General features: G+C 35.3%; 1 protein-coding gene across 8 annotated transcripts in view; it reads left to right on the top strand.

Annotated features, from left to right (window-relative positions):
• Pgant9 (polypeptide N-acetylgalactosaminyltransferase 9) overlaps positions 1-15,120 on the top strand; it is a 912,350-nt gene extending 897,230 nt beyond the window's left edge. For all 8 annotated transcript variants that reach the window (XM_083120278.1, XM_083120277.1, XM_083120271.1 and 5 more), the window contains 2 exons: positions 4,825-4,979; positions 8,452-15,120. In XM_083120278.1, the coding sequence (XP_082976404.1) occupies positions 4,825-4,968 (144 nt within the window). In that variant the 3' untranslated portion in view covers positions 4,969-4,979; positions 8,452-15,120. The remainder of the gene's footprint in view (positions 1-4,824; positions 4,980-8,451) is intronic.
• Positions 15,121-21,052: the final 5,932 nt, after the last annotated feature.

Raw genomic sequence — 21,052 nt, 5'->3', positions numbered from 1 at the left:
AATAGTTTAGAAACTTTCAATAGCCTCCCATAATTCTTGGTTTTAACCTTCAATACATTCTGCTTATTGCTCTTAGGTAATAATACAAATTACATATATACATTTATTAACCCCTTCCCTGTCTAATTTTGTGACAAAATGCTCTCGCATTCTGTGTAATTTTTTTTTCTGAGTTTGCATAGTAATATTTTATAAGTAGCTACTGCTTCAGCACTATTCATCCAAGTATAGGGTTACCAGATCACTACAAGGGATAAGTAGGACATAAAGTCCCAAAATGTAGGACACAAAACAATCACAATAAATGATGCACAAAGTAATCTAATATTTACACTTTCTGAGAATTTAAGAAATAAGATTTCTTAATGTGCAAAATTTCCACAAACTGTAATCAATACTACTTGTTTTAACTGATACTTCTCAGAGGAGACAATTTTTATCAAAATTTCAGGTTTAGTCAAAATATATTTGAGAGACTGAACAGTAAAACTTGAAATTATACTGAACCCCAGCACCACACTTTTTACGGACTTTTTGAAAAAAAATATTTCCCCTCCTGATTCTGTTGTGCTGATGGTAATGGGTAGAGCTAGGATTTTTATTACCTAAAAATCACCAAAATATGCAAAACAAAATATGCTCTTATGACCTAAAATTTTACAAAATATGCACTATAATTTGAAAAATATGCCCTTATAATTGGACTGTTTCAAACATCAATATCTAATATATGCTGAGATATTTTTGCATACATACTATTTTTAGTTCACTTTATGGTCATTGAGTTGCAATGCACAATGAATACTTTCTCTAAATTTTCAAATAAAAATGAAAAATTTTGCTACAGTCCAATAAAAAAAAACTCGCAAGTAAACATGGAAGTAAGAACGAATCCACTTCTAAAATGACTGTATATTTCTTGAAAATGCAAAAATATGCTGAATATGCTATATAATGCAGAAATGACCAAATTGCCAAAATATGCCCTTAAAAAGTACCTTAACACGATTAGTTTCTTCATAATATGAATTTCTATATGTTTTGGGACTGCATCACACTTACCACAAAAAACATGTTAAGTCATGCAAGTCCTAGCCCTGGTAATGAGTGCTCTCATTATGGCCTGCAATGGCATTCAGCAATTACCATAACTTGAAATTGTTCCAGAAGTTTCATCCAGGGTAATTTTTAGTTCAATAACTTTGTTCTGCTTTACAATCAAAATATTGAATAAGAATGGGAAACACCTTGCTCCATCAGTACGAGTATAAACCCCAAGGCAAGAAATTCCACTCAGGCACTGAACAGTAACATCATCAGAATGTGGCCCTAAAACTTTGTTCATTAATTGCTTTCGTTTTTATTCTAGCAGACATTTTTCTTTTCTTTTGGGGCCATGACTTAATCAAAATAAATGTTACTATTTAGTTTGGGAGTTCACTCCATAGACTTCTAACTTGCATGATTTCTCTTTGTTGAACTGAAAGGCATATTTTTCCAGTTAATATTATGTGACGGTCAAAATGTAGGACATTTATAATATTTTCCAAATTCCTCCCGGACGCCGGACATAAGGCTAAAATGTAGGACATGTCCAGGAAAAACTGGATGTCTGGTAACCCTATCCAAGTATCATGGTTCATAAATCTTTCTCTTCAGAATAGAACAGGCTTTCAAATGGTACCACGCATATGTGTACATCAAGTATGAGGAAAGAGAAATCGGGGATAATTCGGGAAATTTCCCTCCGAAAAATCCCTTTTGGTAACTTTGGGGCACTCTGGACCAGCCCTGGATATAAGTACCTCATTATAATCTACCTTGAAAAGTACTATGGTCTATACGTAATGCGTTCGCCAAGTTTCATTGCAATATCTTCAATAGGTATGAGAGATGAGGGGGGGAAAAATATTTCGCAATCCTATTTGGCAACACTATTAGATACGAGGGTCACTATTTGTATTTTGAGCCTTGGCAACACTGATTGAAGTTAGGCACGATTTGACGTTTGCACGGAATCGTCTGGCATTATTGACCATAACGTACTTCAAATGTTTTGTCAATAGCTTCATTTGTGTTGTTTATGTTGCCTTGGAGAGTGCGCGACAACAATAAAATGGAATTAACTCGTGAACATTTTCGTGCGATGATTTTTTACGATTTTCGATGTGGATTATCAAGACAAGAGTGCATCGATCAACTTACTTCCACATTTGGCGATGAAGCCCCATCCTTTGCCACTGTGAAACGCTGGTATAACGAATTTAATCGTGGCCGCCATTCGCTCACCGACGATATTCGCAAAGCTCGTCCAAAATCAGTTGTTGTTCAAGAAAACATTGATGCTGTGCAAAACTTAATACTGCAAGATCGTCATGTGACATACTGTGAGATTGAGGCAACCATAGGCATTAGTTCCACCAGCATATATAAAATATTATATGATGATTTAGCTGTGAGAAAGGTATGTTCTCTTTGGATCCCACACAATTTGAAAAAAACTCAAAAAGATGCTCACGTCAATTGGTGCAAATAAATGCTCAATAAATACAATCGTGGTGCTTCAAAAGACGTATATAAGATTGTAACAGGTGACGAATCATGGATATATGCATATGAGCCGGAACGTAAACAGCAGTCGACTGTATGGGTGTTTCAAGATGAACCCAATCCAACAAAAGTTGTTCTCACTTGAAGCACATCGAAACAAATGGTCGCCTGTTTTTTCGGTAAAACTGGTCATGTGGCAACTGTGGCTTTAGAGGAACGTAGAACGGTCAACTCTAAATGGTACACAACAATTTATTTGCCAGAGGTCTTCGGTCAAATATGGAAAACAAACAAACGCCGTCGGATCATTCTTCATCAAGACAAAAGACAATGCCAGCTGTCACACATCTTGTCTAACAACTGACTTTATGAACAGTCAAAAATTCGAATTGATGGGTCATCCGCTGTACAGTCCTGATTTGGCACCCAGTGACTTCTTCTTGTTCCCGAATGTCAAGAATAAATTGCGTGGACAACGATTTTCGTCGGCAGAAGATGCCGTTGATGCATTCAAAAACCATATTATGGAGGTGTCTCAAGAAGATTGGAAAAACTGCTTTGACAAATGGTTCGAACGAATGCAAAAGTGTATTGACCATAAAGGAGAATACTTCGAAAAACAATAAAGCAGTTTTCAATGCCAAACTCCTGTTTTTTCATTGTTAGGCTCAAAATCTAAATAGTGACCCTCGTACTATTACAAACTCAAAAACCAACAATAAATCACCAACAGTTCAAATAACGCAACACCAAAAAGATGTCCATAAAGCAACTGACTAAACATGGCACACAAACAAACTCATGTTTGCACTTTGTCAGCATAACACAAAAACAGTTTACTTTCCTCTGAACTACTACTTCTTCTTTTTCTTCTTCTTTGTCGGCACTGAAAATCGTGACTAAATAAAAGGTCGTTGTTTCTTGAATAGCAAAGCATATGTTTCACCAACAAAGAATGTATTATTCCGTTCAACACAGATTACTTCAGTCAGAGATGTTCGCGGGTGTAATATTACGCCCAACACAGAATAAGCTATAGTGACCAAGGGCGTAATATTACGCCTAACACAGGGAAGGGGTTAATCATAATAATATTGTAATTGTATAGTCACCAGTAGTTCAGACTCAGGAACAAAAATCTCAGATTTCTTCATACTTCATATTTATTATGTTCTGTGCACTTTTTTTATTATTATTTATTGCATATTCCAAGAATGGTACATAATCTTTCATAATTGCTCTTGAAATGTTTTTAGTTTGTTTCAACTTCCAGTAATGAAGTTACACAAATTTATATCCACTGTTTTTTTTCTGGCCAATATGCAATGGTTTACCAGGTTAGCATATCCTTCTCATAGTTGAGAATAAAATTTAACAAGCACTTTTGCTAGCAAAGTAAGTGTAGAAATATTTAGTAAATATGTACAGATGAAGATGTTATGTTTAACATTGCATGATTTTCATACACAAAAAAATCATTGATTGTTTCTTAGCAACAGATTTATGAAAACACTAGAACCTGCTTTTCCCCAGAATAGAAGCACTAACTACACTTCTAAGTAGGGATGGGATCGATTAAATGGTAGTCTATCGTATTGGCCGATATAGGCATATTGGTAACAACACCGATTATTTTACCGAACAAATATATCAATAAATATCTTATAATTTAGTTTAAAATTCTGCGATTTTGTTGTAACTTTATGGACAATCTCCATGCCCTATTTTCTAAAAAAGTAAATGTCTACATTTGCAATTTATTTTGCACTGCAGTCACCTTAAAACACATATGAATGGCTTATTGCAGAAAGGGACCTGAGTCACTTTTGCACAATTCTGAGAAAAACAATGAAAAATCGTATAATATTAATAGTGTAAGAAAGAAATGTGCCGTTGTTGGCTCAAATATTCAACATAATGAATAGTTAATTTTGCAACCCTCAATGCACCCCCCTGCAGTATGCTGCTAGACACAGTGGAGATGAAAAAATTAACTCCGATACCTCAAAAATGTGACTCGGGTCCCTTTCTGCAATAAGCCATTCATATTTATTAAGGAGGTCAATGAACCTTTCAGGTTTTTCAAGGACCATTTCTAATTTTATATCGGATCGGTAGAATATCAGTATCGGTAAATTTTATATTGGTACTTTATTGGTATCGGCCAAAATTTCATATCGGCCCATCCCTACTTCTAATATTTATTGCAAAATGTTTTTCATTTTATGGTAAAGAAAGATAATCTTTATATCGATTTAATTCCTTTGCATTTAGACACATCTAATTCAACATGGAAGTAGTAAAAAGTGCCTGGCTATTAGTGAAAGCAAGCAGAAGCTATTAATGGAAGACTGCAATAGTTCTAATTCTCGCCAACAATGGAAGTTTGAAAATTATGATCCGTCCAAGTTTCATTAGTTGAAGTGAAGGTAAGTTGCATAATGCTTTTAAAAAAATAAGAATGCAAAACTATGTTACCAGGTCCAGTCCAACATTTTCACTGAAGCATAGGAAATGTGTTTTGTGTAGAAGTGTATTAAGGTAGGTGACCTGAACATGGCCCCACCTAACCTTTGACAATTTTTTTTTTTGACCAAAGCAGTTTTTTCAAGCAATGATATGCAGTCACTTAGTGTTTAATTGGGAATAATAATGAAAGAAACTTGTTCATATACAAGATGCAATAAGGTAAAATTTGAAAAGTAACAAGTATTGGGAACAGGGTGTTCTCAACATGGCCCACATTTCAAATTATGGAAAAAATTGTGCAAGAAATCTCCTAGAAGAGACAAAAAGCATTTTGATGGAAACAAATTTATTCTAATGTAAAGAGAAGGGTAATGTGACATCATTTACAAATTTTAAAAATACAAAATGCTAAATATAGGGTGTTCTGTATAGGACGCCGAATTAGAAAATTAAATAAAAATAGGGAAAATATCATGAAGATAGTTACATTTCACATATATGTAAGCAGTAACATCTCCCATTTATGTATGAAAGACAATGTCAGGCATATGTCCACCCCTACTGAGTCTGCATGCATTTATACGCTCCACAAAATTATTGATAACCCTCACAGATGTCTGTCCCGATGCCTCCAATCACCCGTATGATTTCCGCCTTCAGTTCCAAAAGGGTTTGTGGTTTGTTGGCGTACACCTGTGATTTCACAAACCCCCATAAGAAGAAATCACAGGGTGTAAGATCACAGTCCACCTGAAAAAAAAAAAAAAACACCACACAGTCGTTCTCAGCGGATGGATGGATTTCACGCGCCTGGATTATTCGAGGATTTTTGGAAGGAAACCACAGCACAAGTGGTTCGGATCCCACTTTAAACTGTAGGTCCAGTCCCAATTAGCCTTACTGTGCATAAAGTGGACTTAAAACACCAAATCAACAATTATTGTCATGGCAACAGATGCCAACATTGGTAAGAGCAGGTCTGCCAACCTCAAAACAAAACAATAGCACTAGATTCAAATTTGGCATCTATACGGAACACCCTTTACATACCAAGGTGAGTCAAAAGTTTGTTCGGTTTTGCACATGGACATTGAGATTGGAGAGCCAAGGTGTGACATCGGACTTATCCGACATAATATAGGCCATTCTGTTGCATGGTCTTCTGCCAACGTTCCGTGAAAGCTACAATCCCACGACAATACCATTCGGCTGCTTTTGAGGCCAAATACTTGCATCCAATGTGTCGGTCGAACTATTGTCCGTGCAGGAAATGCACAAGAGAGCAAAACAAATATTAATCAAATGGTGCGAGATCAGGGCTGTATGGGGGATGAGGCAACACTTCAATTCCCTCCAAGTTCTGCAGTTTCTGGATAACAATTCGTGACTGGTGACATGGAGCGTTATTGTAGCAGGGCATCTGCATCCATGGTACTCGGTCTCCCACAAGCAGTCTTCCACACTCATGTTCCCAGACTAAAACCGCTTGAACCATTTCTGTGCTGTCCTAATGTTCACTGTGCCCTCCCCTGCGAGGTACTCCTTTGGCTTTCTCTCCGGCTTCACTGTTTCCCACGTGAAAAAACGAACAAACTTTTGACTCAATATGGTATTACAAGAAAATTGTAAAAAGGTGCATGGTGTAGATAAAAAAATGGTATAATCTGAATTATAAAATAATGATTTTAAGTGTATAATTGCATAATTATCTGTACTACTTTTCACTAACAGAAGAAGTGTACGAGCAGGGTATTCACTGCTTGGTGAAACAGTGGGACAACTGCTTGCTTAACTTTAGAGATTACGTTTGAAATAAACCTTGTTGATTTCATTCTGTGGCCCCTGTTCAGTTTTCATTTGATCCACCCTAATAGAATTGTCAGCTTGATTTGTTTTTAAAAATTAATTCTAGAATTGTCATCATTGGAGGCAACCTATTGTTGCACTGCATTCCATGTTATCTGGTGACATACATCAAACACACCAGTTGTGGTAAATTACATGTTAGCACCTAGATCTAGTGATTAACTCTTTGGGCATTTGTTGTTCTGTTTCGAGTACTGCTCAGATCACAATGTGAAAGTTAATCAGGGTTGCCTCCTTGGCCAAGCATGCTAAGTGATCTACTTTTTGAGTTCCATCCATGGTATGGATGTTCTTTGTGAGTGTCACTTCATAAATTCCATCTAATCATTGCTCATCCTTATCATTGTGATTATCGAAATATGCTTCTACTAAAAAAAAAAAAATAATAGAGCTTGTATTAAAATTTCCACAAAAAAATAATGCAAAATATAGTTTCTAACATTCCAGTCTCATTCCGTAAAGCAATTAATACATTTTGTCACACATTTGTTCAATTGAAAAGCTCCATACAAGTAGTCATTTGAACTAGTGCAAGGCTTATTTGATCCTATTTTTAGTAAAAGGGTAATAAAAAAATGTATCCGGAGTAGTCAGTAAAAAGTTAAAATTGAACATTTTAGTTTGTAAGTGAAGTTGCCTTTTTAACTCCCTAGTTTTACTACATTCCTGATCAAGATATTAATTTGGAAGCAGACTTGAATTGGACACAGCTGCAAGGGCTGGACCCTCCACTCTGCTGTGTCTGTAATGTGGTTTTAATTGTTAGGCATATCCTTTTTTAACCTTCCCAGCAATTTATCATCCCTGTTGAGAGGAGATGGGAGCCTTTTCCACTCTCTTTGGATCCTTATCTTTTTAATGTGTCGTGTATGTTCTGTACTATTATACAATGTGTTCGAAAAGTCCCCACACTCAAACTAGACAGCAAACTACTTTCCGCACGTTGTTTTCGCAGAGTTCCAGTTCACAGTAGGTGCTGAAAATGGCCGCCATTTTCTTGTAAATGCAAGTCCACATGCTTGCACATGTTTCACACCACTTTTCTCAATGTTTTCGTGGATATCTAACCATTCGCTGCTGAACGTCATGAAGGAATTCCTGTGTGACTGCCTTGTACCTTCCACTTCATTGTCTATCATGCACGGAACCCATATCACAAAACATGAATACAATATCTTACACGGTGCTTTTACCTTGTGCCAGAACATCGGTAAATAGACTTCTCCATTTCTCTACACATCTTTCACATCACTTAAACTCAAAATATGCTTCCAACAAAGTGATTTGCTGTGCATGCGTAAAAGACATTGTTGACAATCTGTGATTGTAAGTCTCACACCAAGGACTGTAACGGCAGCACTGCTCTAAATATAACATAAATGCATTCTTCAAGGTCAAACCAGACCCTACCGACAGACTCACCAACTCATCCAGATGAATTCCATAGTAGCTTTTTTTTTAAAAAAAAGTATGAGTGCAGGACTTTTTGAATGCTCTGTGTATATATATCAGTGTGGTAACTGTACAATTGCAAAGAATTTTAAACCTCCTTTTATTCTTTTCCAGCTCAGGAAAGTTTCCTTCATATTGTGCCATTGTTGTTTGGTCAGTACGAAGAGGGGGAAAAAGTGTGGGAATACTATGAACCAAACATATCCCAAGCTGCCTAAAAAAAGTACATTTGCCTTCCCTTGTGTGACAGTGAAATGGTTGCTCATGCTTTACACAGGAAATTGTGCATAATCAACTTTGAAGTTTAATTTAATCTTTAGGAAACATAATTTTTATTCACGAGGCTGGACCTTACCGTGCTAATCCATTGATGCACGCGAGGACGTTAACGTTTTCTTTACCTCCCCTTGCTGAACTTTATCGAAGGGGGAGCAGGTTGGAATATTTTCTGTGCAGAACAAGAGTGTTTGATAAAAAGTGAAATTCTGGTGGTGCTGACTCGCATTTTCCAGTAATTTTTGTCCAGTGGGTGAACATATCATTAGATTCCATTAAGGCTTGAATGAGAGAACATATTCACATTCTGAATGTTTACATTTTGCTAAAAAAAAGAAAAGAGTGTGTGTGTGCGAGAGAGAGAGAATAGAATGTCCTATTAAGAAATATTCATACTTGAAGTATCCTATAGAGTGTTTTTGTAATAATTAATATTTTTACACATCACTTTGATTACAGTTCAGGCTCCTAAAAGAGAAGTAAAAAGTGGGTAGTGTTGAACACAAATGTTTGGAAGCTTTCACAAATTGTAGTAAAAAAAAATAAAACAGGAACTGATTCGTAGCAATGGAGACAATGTTAATGAGAAAACACAGTGCGTTGAATTTCAATTTAGTCAAATTTTATATGGTACACTCACAGTTCAGAAATATGAAATAAAATATAAATCAGTTTCTGTTTTAAGTACGTGAAAGTAAGTTAATATTGAAAAAAATTATGAAAAGTTTTGTGAGCATTACATAGAGCATGTCCATTCAAACATCCCCGTTATTATAATATTTGTAGCTATAGTTTTAATGCATATATATTGTCCTGCTGCTTATTTTGTTGGTTTCAAGACCTAAAAAAAAAAAAAAAAGAATTTTAAAAATTTAATAAGGGCAGGGTTGACTGTTGTTTATATTTCTTCAACTCTTGTTAAACTATGAAGAGGTTAAACTAATGTTTTCTCTTCATGGTGGGCTCAAGGAAACATTCCATTAATGTAAAATACGGTTCTGGGTTTGTGAGATATGACGAAGTGTTGTACAGTGAGTGTATATACAACGTATATAATATATATATTTCTGTAGTAAGTGCTATGACACAGAAGTCGTTGCATTCAGCACCTTAGGGAGTTTTGTAAAGAGAGTCATGAGTATGTTAGTGTGAAGGGAATATCCAAGAGTATAATTTTTCCCCCGTAACTTTGTGAATAAGTGTGATCTCAGAAGTATTTCTTATTTCAGATATTTTTTTTGTTTTAAATCTAGTTTAATTTCTGTTCATGGGAAGTGGACATCGAAAAATTTGAAAACTCTGGTTTTAGCACTGACAAAATGTGTCAGCATATCCAAAGTAGTAAACGTTTGGAATGCATTTATGGATGTTCAGTGTTGAAACTAGAAGCTAAACATTTTAAGATGTGCCATTTCATGTGAACAGGTGTATGCCAAGAAGACACGGAAGACCAATTTTAAGAAAACAGGCCTAAGGAAAATTTTGTAGTTGTAAAAAATATGCATTTTTCTTTGTGTTTCCTGGCTCATTGTGTATTTCATGCTTGTGTGTTGTTGATTTGTATTTAATCATCAATTTACATCTGCAAGGCTGTTGTTGTTTTGTTTTATTTCTTGTTTCTTCCAACGCAACAATAGATTCGTAAAAATTAGAGCCAAGCCACTACTTTGAACTGAAACCCATGCCGATTTCCAAATTGTTCAAAATATTAAGAAAAAAAATGCATTACAAAATAAAAATGACTGTTACGTCCATTACCGATACCTAGAGGCACATATTATTGGTATATATAAAAGCAAAATTTTCGTACAAAAACAGTTAATTTCGGGTTCAAAAGTGGTAAATAATATACAATTTTGGTGTTATAGTGGTGAGAAATCAGATCAGAAGCAGTATGTAAAAATGAGATTTTGGTTTTAAAATTTTCCTAAATTTGATTTAAAAACTGCACTTATTACACAAAATAAACATATTCCTTCTAATATCACATTTATGTAGTTACCAGAGTATTAAGTTCATTCCTGTATAAAGGGGTCCATTTTTGCTTCTCAAATATTTACAGCAAAATTAATCAATTTTTCGTGATCTGCATAACTTGCAGGATAATTCAAACTTTAGAAAGTGTCGCATCAGTAAATAAACACTAAATTTTGTTTTTAAGAGTCTATTTTGCATTTTGCAGTTCAATTCGTGACAAAACAGGATAGGAAAATGCACCTCACACCTTTCTGAAACATGAAAAATTAACATTACAATGTGTTATTTCGTATTTTGTGTTTTTGTCAAAAACGAAATATGGATGCCTCTACCGATACCACTGGTTTCAGTTGATACCGATACATCAGCATTGGTATGGGCTCAGCCTTAGCAATTATGTTTCAATTTGTACTGAACTGTCTTCTAAAATCATGACACTGAAGCCGTATAAGGAATTTGGTTAGGAGACAATAAATACCCTTTCAAAACATTCTCATAAACAAGGCTTGTGCCACTTACACTTGTGGAAGCCAGCAAGCACTCTATGCAGTGTGAGCTTTCCACCTGCACAATGCACATCAAGCCCAGAAAGTAGAAGAACAATATCAGGAGAGCCACTTGCATTGAGAGGTAACAAATAACAATGGTAAAGGCACCCTCCTGTTTCTTCTGCCTTGATATTTTCAACACCTCTTACAATGCTACAGTACCACTGCTCACTATGTAGTCCATACATGGATATGTGAGTGCTTTTTCACAAAGAAGACAGAATAAACAAGCATTTTTTTTTAAGAATTAACATAAACTCTTCTATAAGAAATGATCTATGGATTCAGGTATAGCAATTTTATCCCTAATGGATGCTTTTGATCAGTTTTTATCCATGTTAAATTCAAATGCTACTCTTACTCCATTGACCATTTTTGCAGCTTCTAATCATCACGTGTTTGCTAACCCTACTCCTTCCTTCCTCATTTTCAGTATGTCATTATGTCTGCAATCCAAACATTACCTTTTGTTTCAAATTATAATCTCATAGCATTTTTTTCAATTGTGTGAGAATTTTTAGAAGTGCGTGCTATATTTATTTTACATTTTAAATCTTGATCAATTCTAGAATTTTACTTCATGATAGGGATATTATGACATTATGCACTACATTGATTCTGAGTATTATTTAAAATATTTTGTAATGTTGCATTGATTTCACTTTAGCCCATAATTAAAACAATTGCTTGTGATATGTAATATCTGTGTATGAATGTCCAGAATGTGTATCCTTGCCATGGCTTTGCTGGCCTAATTAAGTTTTGTAAATTTGCTTACAAAGAGAGAGTATCATGTTGTCCCCCTCCTTCACTACTGCGTGACAAACTTTGGTATCGCCATTCTTAAAAGATGAAAGATAACAAGAAATCGTAATGTGAAAATTATTGATGTTATTTCCCACTCAGTTTATTCCGATACGTGTATGTATGCAGTTCAGACATTATAGATTATTGAGTTTCATGAGCATGAGCACATAGTGCTAAAATGCCACTAAAATAAATTTTGTGACCGAAATTTATAAAAAGTATTATTTACCACACTTTCAGTTCATTTTAATTATCTTCCTAATGCTTCAAAACATATTAAAATTATTTGTGGAATAATGCCAACAGGATATACAGGATATATAATTAAGTACTCAATACATTATGTCAGATGCTATTTTCTGTAGTTAATGGTAACCTGCTACATGTCAGTGATCCTAGGTTTGTCCCATCATCAATTATGCTCATTCATACTCACTGTTACAATTGTGATTATTGTGACAGACAAAAAAATTAATGCAAGATGATCTTAATGAAAATAGGGAATAGAAAGAATGTAATGTTTTGTTGTTTCATGAAAGGTTGCAAAATAGGTCGTGAACTTAGAAATACATGTAGCCACTTTCAAGCATCAGTATCTCTTGCCAGACAAAAACCAAGATGATGATGTGCAATCCCCCATTCTTACAAATCTGCCAATGAATAAGCACCAAAAGATAGGTTTTTTTTGGTTTTTTTTAGCAACGAATTTTGAAAAAATGAACATGTTCCATAGTAGCTGATCCTATCTATAGATTTATGCTTCTGATACCTAACTTTCTTTACTTTCTAATTTTCTTAAATGCAGTTTTCTAATTAATGAAAGTAATTTTTCCTTAGTTTGTTATACTCCCTCTTATACACGATTTCTTTAAAATACATTGGAAGCCTGATTTTACATTTTCCCGCATTATGCATTCAACCATCTTGCCCGGTAGGGCAAAAATGCTATAAAATTTCCCCTCATTTTAAGTTCTTTCATCTTGGTCCCCTGGAAAACGTAAAATCGAGGTTCTACTGTATATTCCAAATATCACATTCATGCATAATCCATTTATTAAAGCAAGATGTGCACAACAAAAAAAGTCCTACTGCAATGTTGACATTCCACAACGAGTTCACTGCCACACCCACCCACACCATTTACTTGAAACTTAATAGCATTTCAAGTTCTTTTGAGTAATTCCATATTTTTGTAGCATGATCATATTTTCTTTATCAATACATTATTTTACATTCCTGCAATATTCAAAGAAAATATTTATTGAAGATAGCAAAAAATATTACTTTCTTTAGGCCAAATCTTTATTGTGGTGGAATTAATGTTACTTTTTAATTTGTTCCTTAATAAGATTCAAATAACTAGTATTCATTCACGTCTTGTCTCTGCTAACCTTAAAACCTGGTACTACTACACTAATTCTAAGGTTTATCATGGAAGTAATAGAAATGGTAAAATAGAAAAGTGTGAATTATCAACTTGAATGTAACTTCAGTTTTTATACTTCAAAAACACTCAATGAAGGTAACTGTTCTTAAAGATGTGTCAAAGCAGCTGAAAATTTCCTAATGCTCTATAGTCTGTAAGCATTCCAAAAATAATTATCTTTCTAACTTTATACTAGTATATACAATTTGATATGGCATTTTTGTTATTGTTGTTTGGTAGATGTGTGAGTGTAGTACAACGGCTCTAATTTATCCATTTGTTTGCAGTATATAACTATTCATGCAGTAGCTGATCAAATTATTATTATTATTTGTCGGTGATGATTTGATTATGTAGTCTGCAATTGTAAGATTGTTAAGGTATGTTTCGAAGACACTTTATTCTCATATAGGCTAATAATTGAACTGGACCTATGGTATAAAGTGGAAATCAAACCACTCCAACCATGAATTGAACCTGTGATGCCTCGCTTACAAGGCAATATCATTTCCATTACACCGTGCAACTGCTACAGACTGTTTGCAACATAAAATATATTTCAAGATAAGTTTTTCTCAAAAAAATAGATAAGGAAAAGTCATTTCATTCAGAGCACAAACTCAGTTGAATTCAGTTCTTACACAAATACAGTATGTAATAATTCCAGGCATCTTTTGCAAAAAAATATTGTCTATCGATTTCGGTGATTCACTGTCACCATTCAACATCCTTCTGGGAATGGTAGCGAGTCACCGAAAATTGATTTGCCAATAAAATATTATTTTTTTGCAATTTTCATAATATTTGTGAACGGTAAAATCATTTTATGTTCTTCTTACCTAGTACTGGACCCTAAAATTTGTGTTTCAATTGATTTGTTGAAGTAATGCCATTCTTTTGCTTGTGTGCTATCACTGACAATTGTTCTCCTTTAGGATAGGTTATAATTTACATCATTCCAAGGTTTGTTTTTAGGCTAGTTGAACTGCAAACATTTTTGTGCACTTTGGAATTTATAATTCTTTATAATGGCCTAGGACCATATGACAAATAGGTACTGAATGCAAGCACAATACTTCCATATTATAGAAGCATGTTTCATTGAGAACTGTAGGTCCTCAGGGTTAAATAATGGTGTGGTATTTCAACAGTCTTTTTGAACATTGGACGCTTGCTGCAATGAATGCTTTAACAAGCATGATCTGTAAAATACAACACCAAATGTACATGTAAGTGACAAGGGGAGATAAGCTTCAGTTACATAATATTAATTTCATAAACTCCCAAGAAGTGTTGTTATACTTTCCCGTGACTGAATAGCTTTTTATTATATTAGAAGCGGGTACTTGTAATGTGTGCCAGTTATTAATTTATTTTTAGGTGTAAATTTCTTTTTTTGTATGATTTTCACACAATTCCAAAACTGTGATGTTATTTACAGTCCATTCCACACTTTTCCGAGACAGGTTTTCTGATAAATAAACACAGCAGCAATAAGCATCTTATTTGTTTGTTTTGGGGGAGTTCTTTTAAAGGGTAACCGGGAGACTGACTGTGATTAATATGTAAGCTGATTTTTTGTCAAGTGTCTTGTTGCTGCATTTATTAATTGGAAAATTTCTGTAAAAGTGTCATCTGGTGTGATGAAAGAGAAATGAGTGCAATGAATGATAAAAATGAAAACTGTAACATAAACTGTGCCTTACTAGATTTGATGTACTTGTAAAAATAAATTTGAACATAAACTTCCTTCTTTTATTGTCTTTATTTGTTTTCCTAACTTCTTTAATTACAGGTTCACATTTAAGGAAACAATATGTTCATATGTACAGAGTAGACACAAAGTGGACACTATTTTCAACACTATGATTGTTTCTGTTAAATGCTTGATGTGGACGCACACTTGATGGTTTAAGAGTCCAGAACATCTGTATGGAGACGGTCATTTTCGTAGTACACCTTAATTCTGCACCATGTTCTGGCAATATTTTCTGGGAAATAATATGGTGTCACGTATGTGAAGGTATCTTTCACAGCTGCTTGCAACTCTTGTGTTGTGCAATAACGGTTATTTCAGACTGTCAATGATGAATCCTCGGAGATGAAACCGGGACTTCTTGAAGTTAGATTAAGGGAGCTGGGTAATCTTCAGAAGCTCTTTCCCAGGAAAGGTCTTATGTAGGTAATGAGTAGACATCGGATTTTAGGTTTTTAACCAATTTTTTTTCTTTGCAGGTAAATAAGAAATAACAAGTGATATCAGCGTTTCATTAAAAAACGAAACAACTGACAAAGTTTTATAGTGCCTAAAATAACCAATTTTGCTTGTTAGAACCTATTTTAGGTTTATGTGCCAAAATTAAACCTTTTTTTAGGTTATACAGGATTTTTACTAGGTTTGGTGGCGAAATAATTCCATGACTGGCATGTTTTAAACGTGTTTCCTGACGATTTCCCTCCCTGCAAGCAGAAGTGTATATTCTAGGCTATCTGCGAAGACTGAAGTCTAGAGAATAAAATTCAGGAGAAAAATCGATCAGAAATTGTAAATAAAATTATTCATATATCAGTGAGATAATGATGCTGATTCTGGAGTTGGCAACCTGATTTCTTATGAGTTGGTAACCTGATTTCATGGATTCCTAAGGGTTGGCAACCTGATTTAGTGGTTTCCTAAGGGTTGGTAACCTGATTTCCTAAGGGTTGGTAACCTGATTTCCTAAGGGTTGGTAACCTGATTTCCTAAGGGTTGGCAACCTGGTTTCCTAAAGGTTGGCAACCTGGTTTCCTAAAGGTTGGCAACCTGGTTTCCTAAAGGTTGGCAACCTGATTTCCTATGGGTTGGCAACCTGATTTCCTATGGGTTGGCAACCTGATTTCCTATGGGTTGGCAACCTGATTTCTTAGGAGTTGGTAAATTTATTTCTATTCATAGCCTAGGATTGCATGACATAGTGAGATAGCCCAGATCTTGGACTCTGTACAGGCCACTGCTCCAAGTATATGATGTTTATCAAAGCTCTAAACAAAAAAAAATGTCTGACGCACTGTTACCTGCACACATTGGGAGAGTTCCCACCCCCACCCCTACTTTTTACCCCCACACTATAGACTTTTAATGCTAAGCCTTGCCTACTAAGATAAAGTAAACTTCTTCCCCACCCTCTCCCCATTCTCAGTTTTGGCACCCAATCGTCTGTACTGCCTGCACAGTCAAAAGTGCAAACTTCTGATCTGTGCACCCTTGCTCACTCTCCTGTCAGTTTGGTCCTTTTTGGCATTCACGCCTTGCGAAATAATGTCTCGGCATTCAAATTTGCTTTAATTGATTGATTGATTTGGTGTTTTAATTCCACTTTATGCACAGTAAGGCTAATCGGGACTGGACTTACCGTTTAAAGTGGGATCCAAACCACTATGTACCTCCACCGGCTATCGAATCTGGAACCCCTTGATTACAATCGCACTACTGACTATGTTTCTGTTGAAAGATAATTTTCAGCACATGAAATGGTCCTCACAGGCAAGAGGTGGAGTTTGAGTGTGGTTCTTCGAGAATACTCCCTGCTGGAACACCAAGCTTAGCGACTGCCCAGCAAACTTTCAAAGATATTAACTTATTTTTAGGTGTAAATTTCTTTTTCTTAAATTTATACAAATGTTTGATTTTTCTACTAAAATCCAATGAGACTTGTGGGACCTTAACTCAAAACTTATACGTGGCAAGCTGAATCTGTTCACAGTGGGCATTTGCTGCATGGAACTATTTAATTTGAGCCACCATTTGATGGAGGGGACGGTCTAGTTTGGGGCACAGCCAGCTTTCACCAAACACCAATGAGCTCCAAACCTAACAATTCCGCTTTGGTCTAATAATGCACATGTGATTAGGTTAGGATAGGATAGCCAGGCTTAGAGCTGGGTGTGCTCTGCACCAAACCGTTTGATGGGTCTGTCAACCCACCAAAATTTATACCTTTAGCGCTGATAGTTTTTAAGCTACCTGATGGCCACATGCAAAAGCTGGAAATATATTGAAGCAGAAAGTTGAAGAAAGTCATTTATTAAAAATAGTCTCCCAGCTTGTTATCTGAATGTTTTCTACCAGATGCAGAGCTGAGTGGATAAGAGATTTTTTATCAGTTCTGCAAGAATAGCAAGTGAATGTTGGAAGTTTCCACCTCAGCCGAAGGACACCCCCGTCATAATCAGACTGCCGACGGGATTCCCAATATGAGACTCTACATGTCATAAGTGCCAAGTGAATATCCCACGCTATTTATCGAGTCGTATTATGAGCATGGCGCAGAACTGGCCCAAAGGGTTGCAGAACAGGTTGGCTAATGGCTATAGGCTACTTAGTCATATCACAAAATTCCAAGTAGCCGATAATTGCAGGATCTAAAAGTTTCAAACTTTCATTTACTTCTTTTTACTTCTGATTGAATTGATTGATTGAATAGTTGTTTTAAGTCCACTTTATGCACAAAAAGGCTAATCGGGACTGGACCTACAGTTTAAAGTGGAATCCAAACCACTGTGCCATGTGCCTCCACCGGATATCTACCACCAAAAAATTGGGCCCCAAGTTACGTCTATGAAACGAGGAAAATTTGGCCACTATTTTCTTATCTTAAATTGTATGGACAGTTAACAAATTAGTAGTTTATACACCACAATTTTAACGTTTTCGAAAATTAATTAGAAGAGTTTACACTTTCTCTAAAAATAATTAACTACTAATTGCAAGAAGTAATATAAAATTATATTTGAAAACAGATGAAGTATGTCTGCTGAAGTACACCTTGATCAGAAATGTATAAAGTATCAAATTGTGGTACTGCTATGATATGATGTAAGTATAGATATATGCATATCAACATGTGGTAAATTAAAGCGATCTTCCGACAGAACCATGGAAGCATGAATGGGTTTGACCTTACGGAAAGATCACTTTGTCTTCCTTTTTTCACCCACCGTGGAGCAGTAGGCATACAAGAGGGTGGAAATTTATAACTCATTGAAGCTCCATTCAAAAACGTTTTGCCAGTGGACGAAACGGGTTTGGTCCGTAGAAGAACTGAGCATCTGGTGCCTCCTGCCATATCCAAGACCAGTTTTTGGGATGCCAGTTCAACTTGATCATTGCCAATTACTGCAGTAATGGGCCAAGGATGATCATGAAGCAAGGGGTGAGTAAAATTCATGCCTACATCTTTTATTCCCAAATCTCCTTTGTTATCCCCATTGATCAGGGCAGAGATAGCCAGCTAGTCCCAAAATTGAATATTAACCTTTATTTCTAGGGTGTTCGAAAAAAGATGCACAAGTCAAAAACTGCAATTTTATGTTGCTTTTTTTTTTTAAGTCCCCTGAATAAATCAAAGAAAATAATATAAGTATTGTTATATATTGGGCATATGTAAAGATTCTAAAGAGGATGATCCAACATGTAATATCATGTTTGTAATGTTTGCAAGAATAAATGTAGAAACCGCCAGCTGTAAAATTGTTTGTTTTTTTTTGTAAGTGATTTTCCCCCAAAAAGCCTAGAGTTATTGAGCCACATCCCAGCGTGACTCGATCCCAACTTCAAAACCTGACGTCATGCTACAATATAAAGGGTGTCCCAAAAGAAAGGTAGAATTTTCTTCCAGAAAAAAAAAAACATTTTATTTATTTATTTTGGCAAAGTTATTGAATTATTTGAAAGGGTAATTGCCATTAAATGTGGAATAGAATATCTCACAAATGTCCTTCACGACGCATTTGACATTCTCAAATTCTTTTGTCAAAATTCTGGATCACTTAACACTCCACTAAATGACATCCTGTATGCACCTACACACACACACACATGTATATATGTATGCATCCCTAGGTGTATGTGTATTTGAAATATTTGTGTGTGTGTAATTTAAAAACTCAAACTCCATAAGTATTTAATTCCTTTGGAAAGAAACTATTTATGAAGTAATTTGTGTTCTAATGCTTTCCATCATATTATTTCTAAAAAAACGTGGGTACACTTTTTTAGCAGTAGTGGTGCACTCATGACCAGGGTTGTTAAAGGGCCAGGAACCCATAAATTTTAATGGGTTCACAACAGGACCGGAACTTTTTTCTCTTGAAATTTAAATTTGGTCCGAGTTACATTTTGTTTAATTAAAAAAACGTTCCTGGACCATATTTAAATTCATCCCGAAAAAAGGTTCCTGGACCAAATTGAAATACTTAAACATAAAAGGGTTTTTTACGGTATAGAACCCATTCACAAATGCTGGTTTTCTCTCCCCGATGGGAATTGAATTTATTTACAACCCTGGGATTGTTAAGGATCCAAGAACACATACATTCTAATGGGCTCAATTGTGTTCCATAACAAGACTGGAACCTTTTTTCTCTCAATTTAAATTCGGTTCGAGTTTTGTATTGTTTCATTTCATTACGGAACTTAGGTCCTATTTTAAAGTGATGTGGAGAAAAGGTTCCTGGACTGTATTTAAATTAATATGGAATAAAGGTTTCTGCACCATATTTAAATTCATTGCGGAAAAAAAAAGTTTCTGGACCGAATTGAAATGGTCCAGAACCCATTTATGCTTGCTGATTTTCTCTCCTGGACCTAAATTGAATTTATTTTAAAATTCCTGGATCTTTTGAAATAAAATGAAACAGCTGATCGAAGTAGGTAGGTAATGCACGTGTCATACTCTCAAGACTCTTGTAAGAGGATACAACTCTTAGAGGGAGGAGGGGACAGGTCTTCTTGTTTTCAGTACTTGGGAAAATATGGAAAAATATAAAAAACATTCTTCATTTTTTTCCTAAAATACAAGGCCAAAAGGACCTCCACCAAACCCTTTTGGGCACCCCAATGCATTTTAGGTCTACTTTTATGCATTTAGTTATATATTATAGTTATATTATCACGACTAATTATTTCGTGAGTATAAGACGTAGCATAGAAATTACAGAAGGGTCCGGTATTGTAAATTCTTGCCTTAATGAATAATAGGGGTGTGCGGGACAGAATGTTTTGGGTGGGGACGGGATCGGGACGGTAATTTTTTTAAATCCCGACATTCGGGACTGAAAAATTTGCAATTTCCCGACCAAGTCGGAAAATTTTCGGGACGGGAAATGTTCGAAATTTCCCGAAGCACTGGAAATCTCGAATTTTACAAGTCATTTTCACTTTAAGTGATTGTTTTTGCATTTCTAGAATAAAAACTTACAATTTTCGATAAGTTCCAGAAACTTACAAGCAGAAAACGTCGAGAATTAACGACTTTTTAAAGTAAAGGATCCCGCACACCCCTAATGAATAACGTTGAGTCGTTTACTGTTGATTATGTTATTTGAAGTCATACATGCTGCTGCTGTGCAGAGATTGTTGGTTGGTGATGCTGTATTTCCTGCAGTCTTTAACAATTCTGGTCCCATTTTATTTCCCTTTTTTGTTTTTGTATCACTTAACATTGAAAATATTCTTTCCGTTTCCGCTTTAGAATGTGGCAATGTTAGCACTATTTTCGCGAGAGTGGAAATGTTTTCAAAAAGGAACTTGCCTTGAAAGTTTTTGGTAACCGATAACATGTTCCAAAATTCTCATGGAGATTTGTTAGTTAGTTCTTTTTTCTCCTCTTCGCTAAAGTATCCAGATAAACTAATTCATAAA

The sequence above is a fragment of the Lepisma saccharinum genome, chromosome 4 (assembly GCF_977018435.1).
Source record: "Lepisma saccharinum chromosome 4, izLepSacc3.1, whole genome shotgun sequence".
Classification (NCBI taxonomy): domain Eukaryota; kingdom Metazoa; phylum Arthropoda; class Insecta; order Zygentoma; family Lepismatidae; genus Lepisma; species Lepisma saccharinum.
This window is presented reverse-complemented; position numbering and strand designations above follow the sequence as displayed.